Raw genomic sequence first — 15844 nt, 5'->3', positions numbered from 1 at the left:
AAGGAATAAAGATCTAGCCTGGCCAACTTTTCCTTATAACTCAGACCCCCTACACCAGGCACCATCCTTGAAAATGTTTTCTATACTCTTTCCATTTTACCACATCTTTCCTATAACAGGATTACCAAAACTAGAGTACACAGCATGCCAAGTGTGGCCTCAGTAATGACTCATACATAAGCAACATAACGTCCTGACTCATGTACTCAATGCCCTAATGAAGACCAGCGTGCTAAATGCTTTCTCCACCACCCTGTCTATCTGTGACACGATTTTCAATGAGTAATGCACCATACTCTTAAGTTCCTCTGTTCCATTACACTGCCTAGTGCCCTACCATTCATAGCCTAAAGTCCAATGCTGGTTTGACTATCCAAAATGCATCACCTTACAAGTACCTGTACTGAAATCCATTTGCCCCTCCTTAGCCGACTTCCCTAACTAATCTACAATAACCTTCTTCATTATCTATAATGCCTAATGTTGTGTTGTTTGCAAACCTGGAGGAGTTTGCTGCAGAGGACACTGTGCTTAATAGGTTGTACGCTGTTTTAGGACATTATGAAGAGTGTGAAAGGTGCCATAAAAAGTTCTATTATTTTCACAGCTTTTTATCCTTCGAGTGTGGAGCATCAGGGACTGGTTGCCAGTCTGTATGAAGGGTGCTGTGGTAATGGAGAAGGTGCAGCGGAGATTCACAACAGTGTTGTGTAGATTGAAGCATTTCAGTTATAAGGAAGGAATTAATAGAGTGGGTTTGTTTTCTCCAGAATAGAGGAGCTGAGGGGTGATCTGATGGAAAATTACGAGGAAGATTGATAGAGTCTACTCACGGCATAGCCCAGTAGACGAAGAAATAGATACAAACATTGGCCTAGATATGATGTAAAATTATGGCATATAATTTTTAAAAGTAAGCAAACGGGTCCTCAATTTAATCTCCCCTATGAAAAGCATCATTTTTTAAATAGTCAGATGAAATTTTGTAACCAATTTGCTGGACTGGATTTTGAATCTGGAACCTATTGGCTGAGCTAGAGTTGACACTGTGTCTTCACAATACATCCTTAAATTTAAATTATCAATAGATGAATAAAACTCTTTCTTTCTTTAGGCCAGGTGTTTCAACAGAAAAACAAGCTCTTTCTGCACCGAGACATCAGATTCCTGTTGTACCTCCTAAACCTCTTGTGCCTCCAAGACCTACTGTGCCTCCAAGACCTACTGTGCCTCCCAGATTCTAAGTTCGATCCACATCACTTAATGGAAATCTAGTATTTGAATTACATTTTGTTATATTACTGATTGCGTGAAAATCTCAGAAAATCAAAAGACAAAACAATATTTTTGACTTCTTAATATTATTGCCAATTATGACAATGACTGTTAAGAAATGGTTATTCTAGGCTTAATCAGTTTTGTCGAATTTTTAATGGAAATGCAGTTTTTTTGTGTCATAACTAGAATAACATTAGGGTCTAGGATGAAAAGCTACAATCTCCGAGGAATATTATTTTTTAATGGAACCAAGCAGGGAAAAATTGTTGTTGTTAATAACAGTACTTTACAAAGGAAATAGTCAACTGAAGGGAGCTTGATTTTATTACTTAGAAAATAACCACTGATCTTCAAAACTTGGATCACATAGTACCACGCCTGAACTGCACATAAAATTGCTCAGGCAACTTATAGTCATCCAAAAATCATCTTAAATAAAATAAATTCTTGAAATAATGCAAATGGAAATACCACTGCAGATGAAGGACGGAGAATTCAGAATTCTGATGCAAATGCAAGAAAACATCACAAGTATAAGTTATTCCCAGGTGTGGAGTGCCCTAACTAGTCAACCTGAAAAAAATCACGAAAAATACAGGAATTTTCTTTTTTTTTTTGCTTACCTTTGTGGGACTAGGAAGGTCCACTCTGAACATCGCAGAAATTCTGACCCATTGCTGGGCCACTCCATTCCACAGGCACAGCGTACCAGTTTCTTTATACTTTATACAGTTAGTTTATAATGAAGGAAAGGACTTCACTGTTCTTCTACTAATATCCAAAAGCCTCAGGCTGAAATGGGCTTAGGTAAAGCCATTATTATATTGACTTTAGTTCTGGACACTTAAATTTCTTCACTGAGGTAATCAATATGTTCCTTGTATTTGCTTATTTTATGTTCATTTAGCTATTGCACTTTATTAATGTCCATGTATCTCGTAACTGTCACTATATGCCTCTACATTTATCTTGCAATCACCACTATTTTAGTCACATGAACCTAATTTATGTATATTTTGATGCAGAATAACTTTTGATCAAAAGTGGAAAGTAGTTGCTTACTCATTGGCAAAAGCAGGGACACTAAGATCAAAAGTAATATGTGAGTACAGTACTTTAGGGGGAAGGAAGTTGTCAATTGGTTACAATTTGCTTTTCACTTTCTGGAAGAATGCAATCAAATTGGTTGAAAGGTTTGTGAGTTTATAATGTAAAAATGGAAAACACCATTTTAATGTTGATGTAGGTTGAAATATTTTAAAGGTGTTGTTCTAAAATGCTCCACAGGGAATTTTTCAGATCTTCAATTGTCCACATTGCTTCAAGCACATATTTAGAAATGAGTTGGCAAAAATGAAATGTTAACAAATATTTTTAGTACACCTTCCCATGAAAACTTAAGTATCAAACCTCAACTTCCATTTAATTTTAAAATTAAATTATTTAAATCCTATTTTATTTCAACAACCTAAGTTAGAGCAACAAAAATAAAAATAACATTTGAATCTAATAGTTCATAATTTTTCTGCAAATCCAAATCAAGGTCCGTTGCTGAGGCCAGATTAACTGTTATGATATCGCTCTGAACACGTGAAAGGGTTAAATTTCAACCAACGTGTGAATTCTTGACAGTAAATATCAACTTTCTGGATCTCCACCTACAAAAGGACCACACCTTACATACAGAAATTCCTGGCTAACAACTAAAAATATAATTTTTACTGGTGCATTCATTACAAAATTTAAGAGGGTATAAAATTGTAGTTTAAACTAAAGAGAAAAAAATTACCCAATAAAAACTTAAGGGATGCATTTCACAGAATAGACTGACTTACTGACTAGAATATGCAGAAAGTAAAGTGCATACATTGTTAAATCAAAAGTAATCCATATTGTAATATTCCTAAATAGAACATTTTGTTCTTGGAAAAGCAACATCCTGTTGATATGCTCCTTTGACGTCAGCTAGATAGAAGCCAATGTTAAACATGCTTGCATTGATGAGCATGATTTGCTTCCTTGCCAATTATAATGCATTCTTTAAAAAGTGGGATTGAAATTCATCCTTCAAGATTTGCAGTAAACACACATTGTATGATGGTTGTATGAGGTTCCAAAATTCAACTCTATTGAAGTTGGTGGAAATGAATTACAGAAGTGGAGTACCACACCCAATCACAACTCACATGCATATTTATTGCACAAGTACTTTGCACATGTCTTGCATATTAAAGCACCTCCAGTGTTCCATGACTGCTAAAAATAGGAACTGATCTTAAATTACACCTTGCTCCAAATATCCACTTTTTAAAATTTTGAATAAATTTGATTGATTTTGACCATGATATTTTGTGCTGTGGTAAATCACAATGGGATCACAATATAACTGCTACTGAACCCAAAGATATTACAATTAAATCAAGTATTGTACTGTATAATACCGTATACTAAGAACTAGTTTGGTAAGAATCATCCATATTCATTCATTTGAATGCAGGTGATACTTGGATTATCATTCAGTCAATTAATAGTTACACATGCAGGAAATTTTAATTTTATACATATTGTGAAAAATACAATGCAGTAGAATGTTTTACTATGCTATTATCTTGTATATATTCTGGGGATGTGATGTCCCTTCATATAGTTCAGAACTCACTGTTTTAATAAAATCACTGTTTTTCTAAAGATCACTTAAATGAAGGAAATGATAAAGCAGAAATTTATAGCAATATGATGGAAGCAATTCCAGAATTTATCAATTAAATGTCACAAACAAATTCTGGTTCAACTCTCATTTCTAATCACAGTACCTGTTCTTATTGGAAATCACACTACTTCTATAACAACGACTACTTCTCTTTAGCACAAAGCACTATTTCAAGTGTTCACAAAAGTGGTATCAACAACATTTAATAGAAAGATTGCAAAAAGCTTGCTCAAAGTTTTAAGGGATATCTTAATGAAAGAAATGATTATAGAGCAGCAGAAATGCTTAGGGAGAGAAGGTCTTGGCAGCAGAAGACATGGATATTGTGGGAGGTCAGTTATTCTTTGCACCCATGGCATTCAATTGAAACTCAGGTTTCGTTTATTCACTGGTTCATTGCAGCATTTACAAGGAAGCTACACAGATACAAAGTTCTGCAATGACTTTAAGATCACACGCATGCAGACAGAACTGTACCCTAGACATAATTATATGTAATCTGCATCAACCAATTCAAAGGTTAGGGAAAATAACTCCATGAATAATCCAAGATGAGATAACTGTCCCTGGTCAGTATCCATTAATAAAGCATCCCTCTGATTTATTAATCATTCACTCTCACCTCTTCAGTGGTCATTTATGTTCAGAAGGTCTGTTGATAGTAACCACCACTGTTCCCTCTGAGCCTCACTGGTGCACGCCTATGCAGTACTGAAATGCATCCGTACACACAGCCTTTGTTGCTGCACAGCTGGAACTATCTTTTATATAATGTTATTATAACTTTGAAATCATGTTAATATAATTTTGAAATTTAAATTTCATATCTTTGTGAAAAATCCCATAAGTGTGTTAATGAATATAATCCATAAATTTTCTAAATAAAAAAGCAAACTTTAACTTTTACTTTGAAACATTTTAGAGCTTCAAAATATTTACATTGTCAAGTGTTACAAATTGTAACAATAAACACAGAATGGAAGTTAGTAGCTCAGGATTAATAAACCACCAGCCTGCTGAATGCCAATACTGTCTAGTCAAAATTCATAGTATGCATATTACAAAAAAAAAAAATTTAAAGTGCAGTGCAGTTTTAGGCCTTCCTGCACAAGTTAATCATTTTAGCAACAAGTTTATGATATCTTTCACATTTTATAGCTATTTGATAACCTGCTCACATGGAGGCAAAAGGACAATGAGGTTTTTCCTGTACATCTCCATCTATAATTAACACAGAGATCACAATTGTTGCAAATGCAATCCTATAAATCTCAGTTACAAGATATTAAAGACAACATTCCAGTAGGATTGTTTATTATTAATTGTACTTCCACTCTGTTCTTGGCCCAAAATGTCGACCGTTTATCGAATTCCAGAGATGCTGCCAGACCTGCTGAGTTTCTCCGGCATTTTGTATGTGTTGCGAGGGATGTTTTCCATTTGTATCTGGAAAATTTTTTTTTGCTTCCTATTTTGGATGATGTGTCTTATCTTTCTACATTCCAACTCTGAACTCTACAGTTTTGTGTAGATAAGGTGGGATTGATGATTATTTTCAAATCATTAGTATTTGGTGTCATTTAATAAAAGGTGAATTTATTTTGATTTTTTAAAAATTTTAAATTTCAAACTCTATAATTAATTACTTCCACTTTTTTATTTTTCAACAAAATTTACACATTAGCAACTCATCTTCTACTTAAATTGTACAGATTCCATTTTCCACTTTAAATTATTCAGTTTATTACTTTATTAAACTATAGGGAGGTTAAGTGATTTTTTTAGCATTAGTTAAAAAAAACCCAGTTTGTGTCAATAGTTCCCCAACCACACCAGCTTATCTCTCGACATTTATTTATCTACAGCAGGGGTAGGCAACCTATGGCCTGCGGGCCAGATCTGGCCCGCGAGCAAATATTGGGATACTATGCTTATCCGGCCCGCGAGTGATTTTTCCTTATTCTTAGTGTTTCACGCGACCTCACTGATGGACATGCATGGCATCTTGTTACACTGGTCCCAGGTTCCGTTTTGTTCCAAACCTAACACTGGTATATACGAATGACGGGAGGGCAGACTACCTTATTAATATCTATTAGATACTCTCCATGCACGCGCAGGTTTTCAGGTGGGATCATTCAAATTTGTAAACAGAAACAGCGTCACTGTGTTTTAACAAGAAATCTACGCTAAATATCCAGATATTTACATGTGTTACAATACTTGTTGAATAACTCGCGTTTCGAAATAAAATCAAAGAAAAAAATTCCAATGGCAATGAATGCAAAACACGGAAGTTAGACACTGAGTGCCGAAATTTCCAAGACACTTGGACACTAGATTACTTCTTCATCGAGCAAGCTGGGAAACCAGTTTGTCTCATTTGCCAAGAAAATGTAGCTGTGAAGAAGGTGGCAAATATCAGGCAACATTACGAGACCCGCCATAGTGGAAATTTGAACAAGTTTACTGGGCAAGCAAGGAAAGATGAAGTTGTGCGGATGAAGGCTAGTTTTGGAAAACAAACATCATTTTTTGCCAAGAAAAGCAGTGAAAATGAAGGAAATACCTGTGCCAGCTACGAAGTCTCAAAACGTATTGCAGAAAAGATTAAGCCTTTTACAGATGAAGAGTTTGTCAAAGAATGTTTACTGGCAGTGGTGGATATTGTTTGTCTTGAAAAGAAATCTTTATTTGCATCTATCAGCCTGTCAGCAAGAACGATCACACAGCGAGTTGAAGAAATGTCAGCAGATGATTAAAGTTGTTTAAGGGATGCCTGCAATGAATTGCAAGTTTTTTCAATTGCACTTGATGAGAGCTTGATCGTTTTGCTGATTTTCCCTTGCATGCAAATGAGTGCAAGCTGTTTGCTACTCCATTTGATGTGGCAGTGGACACTGCATCAGATATTTTTCAAATGGAATTGATTGAGATGCAGCGTGACGACATATTGAGAGCAAAATTTCATTTTGAAGATGTGTCAGTGCTTGATTTCTGTAGAAAATATATTCATCCAAGTGGGAGAATCCAGGATGGTTTGTTGCCTCCCAGGTGCCAGGGTCAAGGATGTCTCTGATCGATTGCATGACATTCTGAAGTGGGAGGGTGACCAGCCAGATGTCGTGGTGCACATAGGCACCAATAACATAGCAAGGAAGAGTGAAGAGGTCCTGGACAGTGAGTATAGAGAGCTTGGTAGGAAGTTGAAAAGCAAGACCTCAAGGGTGGTAATCTCAGGATTGCTACCTGTGCTAGGTGCCAGTGAGGGTAGGAATAGGATGCTCTGGAGGAGGAACAAGTGGCTGAGGAACTGATGTAGGGGGCAGGGTTTCAGATTTCAGGATCATTGGGACCTCTTCTGGGGCAGGTGGGACCTGTACAAGAGAGACGGGTTACACTTGAACCACAGGGGGACCAATATCCTTTCAGGGAGGTTTGTTAGTGCTATTGGAGAGGCTTTAAACTAGATTTGCAGGGGGATGGGAACCAGAGTGCCAGAGCTGACAATGTGGCTGGGGTGAAAATAAATGATATTGCAAGTTTAAGCAAATCTGCTGATAGAAAGGTTGTGAGTGGTGGTAAAAATCTTCTGAGGTGTATATATTTCAATGCTAGGAGTATTGCGGGGAAGGCAGATGAGTTGAGGGTGTGGATTGACACGTGGAATTATGATGTTGTAGCAATTAGTGAAACTTGACTACAGGAGGGGTAGGACTGGCAGCTTAATATTCTAGGGTTCCGATGTTTCAGATGTGATCGAGGTAGAGGAATGAAAGGTGGGGGAGTAGCATTGCTTGTTAGGGAAAATATTACAGCAGTGCTCAGGCAGGACAGATTAGAGGGCTTGTCTACTGAGTCCTTATGGGTGGAGCTGAGAAACAGGAAAGGTATGGCCACATTAGTGGGATTGTATTACAGACCACCCAATAGTCAACGAGACTTGGAAGAGCAAATCTGCAGAGAGATAGCAGACAACTGCAGGAAACATAAAGTTGTGGTGGTAGGGGATTTTAATTTTCCATACATTGATTGGGACTCCCATACTGTTAGGGGTCTAGATGGTTTAGAGTTTGTAAAATGTGTTCAGGAAAGTTTTCTAAATCAGTATATAGAGGGACCAACTAGAGGGGATGCAATATTGGATCTCCTGTTAGGAAACGAATTGGGGCAAGTGACGGAAGTCTGTGTAGGGGAGCACTTTGGTTCCAGTGATCATAACGCCATTAGTTTCAATTTGATCACGGACAAGGATAGATCTGGTCCTAGGGTTGAGGTTCTGAACTGGAAGAAGGCCAAATTTGAAGAAATGAGAAAGGATCTAAAAAGCGTGGATTGGGACAGGTTGTTCTCTGGCAAAGATGTGATTGGTAGGTGAGAAGCCTTCAAAGGGGAAATTTTGAGAGTGCAGAGTTTGTATGCTCCTGTCAGGATTAAAGGCAAATTGCATAGGAATAAGGAACCTTGGTTCTCAAGGGATATTGCAACTCTGATAAAGAAGAAGAGGGAGTTGTATGAAATGTATAGGAAACAGGGGGTAAATCAGGTGCTTGAGGAGTATAAGAAGTGCAAGAAAATACTTAAGAAAGAAATCAGGAGGGCAAAAAGAAGACATGAGGTTGCCTTGGCAGTCAAAGTGAAGGATAATCCAAAGAGCTTTTACAAGTATATTAAGGGCAAAAGGATTGTAAGGGATAAAATTGGTCCTCTTGAAGATCAGAGTGGTCGGCTTTGTGCGGAACCAAAGGAAATGGGGGAGATCTTAAATAGGTTTTTTGCGTCTGTATTTACTAAGGAAGCTGGCATGAAATCTATGGAATTGAGGGAATCAAGTAGTGAGATCATGGCAACTGTACAGATTGAAAAGTAGGAGGTGCTTGCTGTCTTGAGGAAAATTAAAGTGGATAAATCCCCGGGACCTCACAGGGTGTTCCCTCGGACCTTGAAGGAGACTAGTGTTGAAATTGTGGGGGCCCTGGCAGAAATATTTAAAATGTCGCTGTCTAGGGGTGAAGTGCCGGAGGATTGGAGAGTGGCTCATGTTGTTCCGTTGTTTAAAAAAGGATCGAAAAGTAATCCGGGAAATTATAGGCCGGTGAGTTTAACGTCAGTAGTAGGTAAGTTATTGGAGGGAGTACTAAGAGACAGAATCTACAAACATTTGGATAGACAGGGGCTTATTAGGGAGAGTCAACATGGTTTTGTGCGTGGTAGGTCATGTTTGACCAATCTGTTGGAGTTTTTCGAGGAGGTTACCAGGAAAGTGGATGAAGGGAAGGCAGTGGATATTGTCTACATGGACTTCAGTAAGGCCTTTGACAAGGTCCCGCATGGGAGGTTAGTTAGGAAAATTCAGTCGCTAGGTATACATGGAGAGGTGGTAAATTGGATTGGACATTGGCTCGATGGAAGAAGCCAGAGAGTGGTGGTAGAAAATTGCTTCTCTGAGTGGAGGCCTGTGACTAGTGGTGTGCCACAGGGACCAGTGCTGGGTCCATTGTTATTTGTCATCTATATCAATGATCTGGATGATAATGTGGTAAATTGGATCAGCAAGTTTGCTGATGATACAAAGATTGGAGGTGTAGTAGACAGTGAGGAACGTTTTCAGAGCCTGCAGAGGGACTTGGACCAGCTGGAAAAATGGGCTGAAAAATGGCAGATGGAGTTTAATACTGACAAGTGTGAGATATTGCACGTTGGAAGGACAAACCAACGTAGAACATACAGGGTTAATGGTAAGGCACTGAGGAGTGCAGTGGAACAGAGGGATCTGGGAATACAGATACAAAATTCCCTAAAAGTGTCGTCACAGGTAGATAGGGTCGTAAAGAGAGCTTTTGGTACATTGGCCTTTATTAATCGAAGTATTGAGTATAAGAGCTGGAATGTTATGATGAGGTTGTATAAGGCATTGGTGAGGCCGAATCTGGAGTATTGTGTTCAGTTTTGGTCACCAAATTACAGGAAGGATATAAATAAGGTTGAAAGAGTGCAGAGAAGGTTTACAAGGATGTTGCCGGGACTTGAGAAACTCAGTTACAGAGAAAGGTTGAATAGGTTAGGACTTTATTCCCTGGAGTGTAGAAGAATGAGGGGAGATTTGATAGAGGTATATAAAATTATGATGGGTATAGATAGAGTGAAAGCAAGCAGGCTTTTTCCACTGAGGCAAGGGGAGAAAAAAAACAGAGGACATGGGTTAAGGGTGAGGGGGGAAAAGTTTAAAGGGAACATTGGGGGGGCTTCTTCACACAGAGAGTGGTGGGAGTATGGAATGAGCTGCCAGACGAAGTGGTAAATGCGGGTTCTTTTTTAACATTTAAGAATAAATTGGACAGATACATGGATGGGAGATGTATGGAGGGATATGGTCCGTGTGCAGGTCAGTGGGACTAGGCAGAAAATGGTTTGGCACAGCGAAGAAGGGCCAAAGGGCCTGTTTCTGTGCTGTAGTTTCTATGGTTCTATAGTTCTATGGATGTATCCTAACTTAGTGGACCATGCAAAAAAGATGGCATCATTGTTTGCCAGCACTTATCTGTGTGAGCAATTATTTTCAAAAATGAAGCACACCAAGAACTATTTGAGAACAACATTGACTGATGCCCATCTGGATAATGTCTTGCTCTTGGCATCAACAAGCCTGACACCCAATATTGAGAAGCTTTTAAGCAACAAACAGCATCAACTTTCACATTGATTTAGCGACTGCTGGCATTAAAATTTTATTTTTTTATTATACATATTTTACCACCATTCAATGCATCATGTTCATACGTTTTATTCTTTGTGTCCTTTTAATAGATTCATAAGATGCCTTGATTGAAATAAATTACAACTAAACTGAGTTGATTACTAATTGGCATCCTTGGTTAAGCACAAATGATTTTCTAGCACACATTATTCATTAATTTGAGGCAGAACATAACTAGATGTATTTAAATGGATAATTCCCATATTCTAAGTTTTTTATGGCATTTATCTGGCCCTCTGTCTGCTCATTAATGCGTGATCTGTCCCACCGAGGCAAAAAGGTTGCCGACCCCCATCTACAGCTTTAAACTTACTAAAAGTATCTACATTTGCAAAACAGTTCTAGTTTGTTTTTTTCCTGCTTTCTAGCATCCAAGGTATTTTACTTCTGTACATTATATGAAACAAGTGAAACAAGTTAATTTATTTGCAATCTTTTAACAGATTTGTTTGTTTGAATTGCACAACAATTATATATGCTTTTACCCTGTATACCTCAACATACAGCAAGGCGATAAAAATTCTATACAGTTCTCCAGTAAATGATTTTTCCAATTCAGACTAAGAACTGAGACAAACTGGACAGTACCATAGCATATTACCTTACAGGTTTTAGAAAATTCCTTAGAATTTCTTCCTTTTTCTGATCAAATTCACGTGTAGACTCTTGGACAATGACATCAACATCACAAGGCTTTAGAGGATTGCCCTTGGAGATCAGATGACGGAGGCCTTCCAAAAGCACAGTCTTAAGCTTGTTCAGTTCTTCAGACAGCAACTTCAGATTACACTTACTTAGGTTCTTAGCTAGAGCAAAAATAATTTGTCAATGTGAGAAAAGTTGTAATTTTGAAGGCAAATAAAAAGAGATTTTCGTGGTATTTGAACAAACTGTATAGTCAAATTTGATCTAATGCCTTATTTCCTCATGGCTTTGTTTTCTGTTTACTGTACTAAACCAAAAAAACATAATCTTATGTGAAGCATTTCATGTTAATATTTTTTTTCCTTGAATCAATGTTTGCTACACATGCTGCATTACGATATAAATGAGCACACAAAAGCAGAAGGTTGGTCATATTGAAAGGATTACATGGGAAAGGTGGCAAAGGAAGCAGGCCATTTGACACAACCAGTCCTACAAGGAATTTTTTTCTTTTCTCGTCTCCTCTCAAATTTCCTCATCTAAATCCATCAGTATACTTCTCTATTCTTTTTCTTTTTCATTGTATGTATCTATAGAATGTATGAAGCAGGCACCTATCTACACTAATCCCATTTTTCTCCATACATTCTCATCATCTGCCCTACCTCTGCAACTCTCCAGTTACCCACCTCCACCAGGAATAACTCAGAGTAACCAATTAATCTACCAACCCACATGCCTTTGGCATGGGGGAGGGAATTGGAACACTCAGAGGAAAGCCACAAAGTCACAGGGAAAATGTTAAAACTCCACACAGAGCGCATCCAAAGTAAGGATCAAACTTGGGTGTCTGGAGCCGGAAGACTGTCGTTCCAGTTGCTGCCTCAGCTTGAATCACCTCAGTGTGTGTGTGTGTGAAAGCGCCTGCACAGTTCTGTTGCTGAGGGAGTAACCCGACTGTTACCCAGAAAAAAAAGATCAATAAAAACACGCATGGCCAGTCATCCCCTGCTTTTATTTTGTTTTCCTTGTGTCTACAAGTTGTGGCTTTTTCTTCAGAAACGCAGAAAATGCCAAAAATCAGTAGCAATAGGGAAACAGAGTCTCTCTGTTTCTGAAATCTCTGTCCATAGTCGCTGCCTGCCTTCATGAGTATTCCCAGAAATTTTGGTGACAATTTCAGATTTCTAGTATCAGAAACCTTTTGCTTTGTCCAGTTTGATTTTTCCCCACTCACTGTGATTCCTTCCCTTTCCCGGCCCCGCTCCCTGGAATCATGATGTTTCAGTTATATGTGCATTCATGTTTTTAAATGTCATTCCACTTAAGCTTTATCAATGCATACTCTCAGTTCCAAAATCATGCCCAGCATTTCTGTGTCTTGTTCACAACTTAAAGAATCAATTAGGTAAATTCAGAAAATGTAATCTAAATGAAGTTTTATGAAAGTTTAACACAACTTCCCAACTTTAGAATTCAGTACTTTTTCAACTGAAACCCAGTGCCTGGCTTGCTTTTCTTAATGGACTCATGAACCTGTTTTCTCATGTTTTCCTACTATATAAGTTGTACCTTTTGCCGTTTTCATGGTTTGAGATACTAAACGACGGAAGGCTTGATCTACTTGATGAAGAGCATTAGCTGCACAAATGGCACGATCTCTCTCCTAAATGTGAAGCCAAAAGCAAATATTTTAAACAATTATATAATTGAGTCAAATCATTATTGTATTCTTGCAATTCTGAATTAATCTCAATAATTGCTGATTAACTAAGATGAAACTTGGGTAAATAAAAAGCAGGAAAGAGCAGCCTTTAGCAATGCGATATTTCCAAGTTGAAACTGTGTTGATAAGTTTTGAAAAACAAAAGTAATAGTATTAGGGTGCAGGAATATATCTTCAATTGCTGAAACACAATTGGGATGTCTATTGCTACAGGAACATTAAGTTTTTAAATAAACAAGTTTTTGATGCTGTTGAGGTTTGAGAGAAGATGTGGCCTAATCTACCACCTGTTTCTCACATTCCAATATTGCTTTGATTATCAATCACTAACTATGGTCATGCAGAACCCACTTCAATTCATAAATTTCATAGGGTAATAATTTGGAGAAATATAATAAGACGATAAGACACAGGAGCAGAATTAGGCCAGTCGGTTCTTTAAATCTGCTCCACCATTTCATTTTGGCTGATCTATTTCCCCCTCAACCCCATTCTCTTACCTTCTCCCCATAACCTTTCACACCCTGAATAAGACCATAAGACATAGGTACAGATTTAGATCAGTTGGTTAACAGTCAGAGAAATATATTACAAAATATTGTCCCAGGATTTCTACTAAAACAGGAACAGCCCACACTTATTTAACAGCACTTCATGAACGTGAATCTTGATGCAAATCCCATCTGAGGAGTCAAAACAATGATGGATCATAGAAAAATTGAAAAAGAATCTGGCGGATGGCAAAGCTTAATCTTTCTGACTTGTTAGCTGTCAAATCGATCAAAATACAATGAATGATTCCAAATGTCTAACTTCCACAAACATTTTAAAACTATTAAAAATTAATCCAACTTAAAAATTATAAGTTATTTTAATTTAAAAAATGAAAATTAAAACACACAGGAACATTTAAGCCAACTGAATTAATTTAAATAAATCATAAATAACCTAACCGCCAATGTATTTTGCAGCCCTTTTCCTCCACAGTAATGAATGGAGCTGCTTTTACTGCCTCAAGTCTAGCCCAGAACACCAGGGAATTGCAGGATGTCTGCACTCTATCATAGGACTTCAGGGGGAGTTGGCAGTAAAACATAGTGTTTAAAACTCCACCAACAACTGACAAAAAGTCAGGTCTTTGTGCTTGTTCAAGCCTTAAGCCTATGCAGGAAAAAAAAGCTTTTGAATTGCTTGGATCAATCCAAAACAACGCAGCCCTTGAGATTACCTGCCTTCCTACACTTCAGATCACCATCCAGCTGATAGCGTTAACACATAACGGTGATCAGGAGGCATACAGGACTGAGATAGATCCACTGGCTGGGTGGCATCACAACAACAACCTTGCACTCAGTGTCAACAAGACCACGGGTTTGAGTATTTCAGCAAGGAAAGTCAGGAGAACACACAGCAGTCCTCATTGAGGGGTACGAGTGGAAAGGGGGGGCAGCTTCAAGTTCCTGGGTGTTAACATCTCAGAGGATCTATCATGGGCCCAACATATTGATGCAATCATGAAAAAGGCATGCCAACGGCCATGCTTCATGAGGAGTCGGAGGTGATCTGGTTTGTTACCAAAGGCTCTAGTGAATTTCTACAGATGTACTGTGGAAAACACTGTGACTAGTTCCATCATTGCCTGGTATGGAGGCACCAATCCACAGTACTGAAGATCGCTACAGATGGTTGTAAACCTAGCTAGCTCCATCATGGGTACATGGCTCCCGACCTTTGAGGACATTTTTAAATGGTGGTGCCTCAAGAAGGTGCAATTCATCATTAAAGATCTTAAAGATCTTCACCATCCAAGGCCAGCCCTCTTCTCATTACTAGTGTAAGGAAGCAGGTACAGAAACTTAAGGACTAACACTTAACTTTTAAGGAACAACTTCTTCAGACACAGATTCATTTACTCTATCACATGTACATTGAAACATACAGTGAATGCATTGTTTGTGTTATCAGCCAACACAATCCAAGCATGTGCTTGTGCAGCTCACAAATGTCACCACACATTATAGTGCCAACACAGCATATCCACCATGTTCACATGCTCTTCTCCTCCGCCATCAGGATTCTGAACAGTCCATGAACACCACCTCACTACTCTGCACTCTTTTTACAGTATTTATTTTTACACATTTGTTATAACTTACAGTAATTCTTTTTGTGTATTGCAGTGTACTGCCACCTCAAAATAACAAATTTCATGACATATGTCTAGAATAATAAATCTGATTCTGATGACAAGCTATTGCAAACAATGATGGCCACTCACCCAATCTAACTCTTCCTTTCAAAAGAAACCAATATTCCCACCACCGGTGCAAAGACAGTAAGGTAGAAGGGCTAAAATGTGTGCACCTCAATGCAAGAAACATCAGGAACAAAGGTGATGAACTGACAGCTTGGATACAAACATGGAATTATGATGTAGTGGCCATTACAGAGACTTGGCTGGCACCAGGGCAGGAATGGATTCTCAATATTCCTGGATTTCAGTGCTTTAAAAGGGATAGAGAGGGTGGAAAAAGGGGAGGAGGGGTGGCATTACTGGTCAGGGATACTATTACAGCTACAGAAAGGGTGGGTAATGTAGCAGAATCCTCTTTTGAGTCAATATGGGTAGGTCAGGAACAGGAAGGAAGCAGTTACTCTATTGGGGGTATTCTATAGGCCCCCTGGCAGCAGCAGAGATACAGAGGAGCGGATTGGGAGGCAGATTTTG

At 38.2% G+C, this 15844-nt stretch overlaps 2 protein-coding genes across 4 annotated transcripts in view; one reads left to right on the top strand and one right to left on the bottom strand.

The window, feature by feature from the left end:
* Nucleotides 1–3623, top strand: part of LOC134359043 (disintegrin and metalloproteinase domain-containing protein 9-like) — a 72702-nt gene extending 69079 nt beyond the window's left edge. Inside the window, exon 22 of the mRNA XM_063071877.1 lies at nucleotides 1115–3623. Within this exon, the coding sequence (XP_062927947.1) occupies nucleotides 1115–1244 (130 nt within the window). The 3' untranslated portion in view covers nucleotides 1245–3623. The remainder of the gene's footprint in view (nucleotides 1–1114) is intronic.
* Nucleotides 1–15844, bottom strand: part of LOC134359044 (L-seryl-tRNA(Sec) kinase) — a 42414-nt gene that overhangs the window by 12459 nt on the left and 14111 nt on the right. For all 3 annotated transcript variants that reach the window (XM_063071878.1, XM_063071879.1, XM_063071880.1), the window contains exons 5-6: nucleotides 12963–13056; nucleotides 11347–11551 (exon numbers count right to left, since the gene is read on the bottom strand). In XM_063071878.1, the coding sequence (XP_062927948.1) occupies nucleotides 11347–11551; nucleotides 12963–13056 (299 nt within the window). The remainder of the gene's footprint in view (nucleotides 1–11346; nucleotides 11552–12962; nucleotides 13057–15844) is intronic.

Source organism: Mobula hypostoma, chromosome 19 (genome assembly GCF_963921235.1).
Source record: "Mobula hypostoma chromosome 19, sMobHyp1.1, whole genome shotgun sequence".
Lineage (NCBI taxonomy): Eukaryota > Metazoa > Chordata > Chondrichthyes > Myliobatiformes > Myliobatidae > Mobula > Mobula hypostoma.
This window is presented reverse-complemented; position numbering and strand designations above follow the sequence as displayed.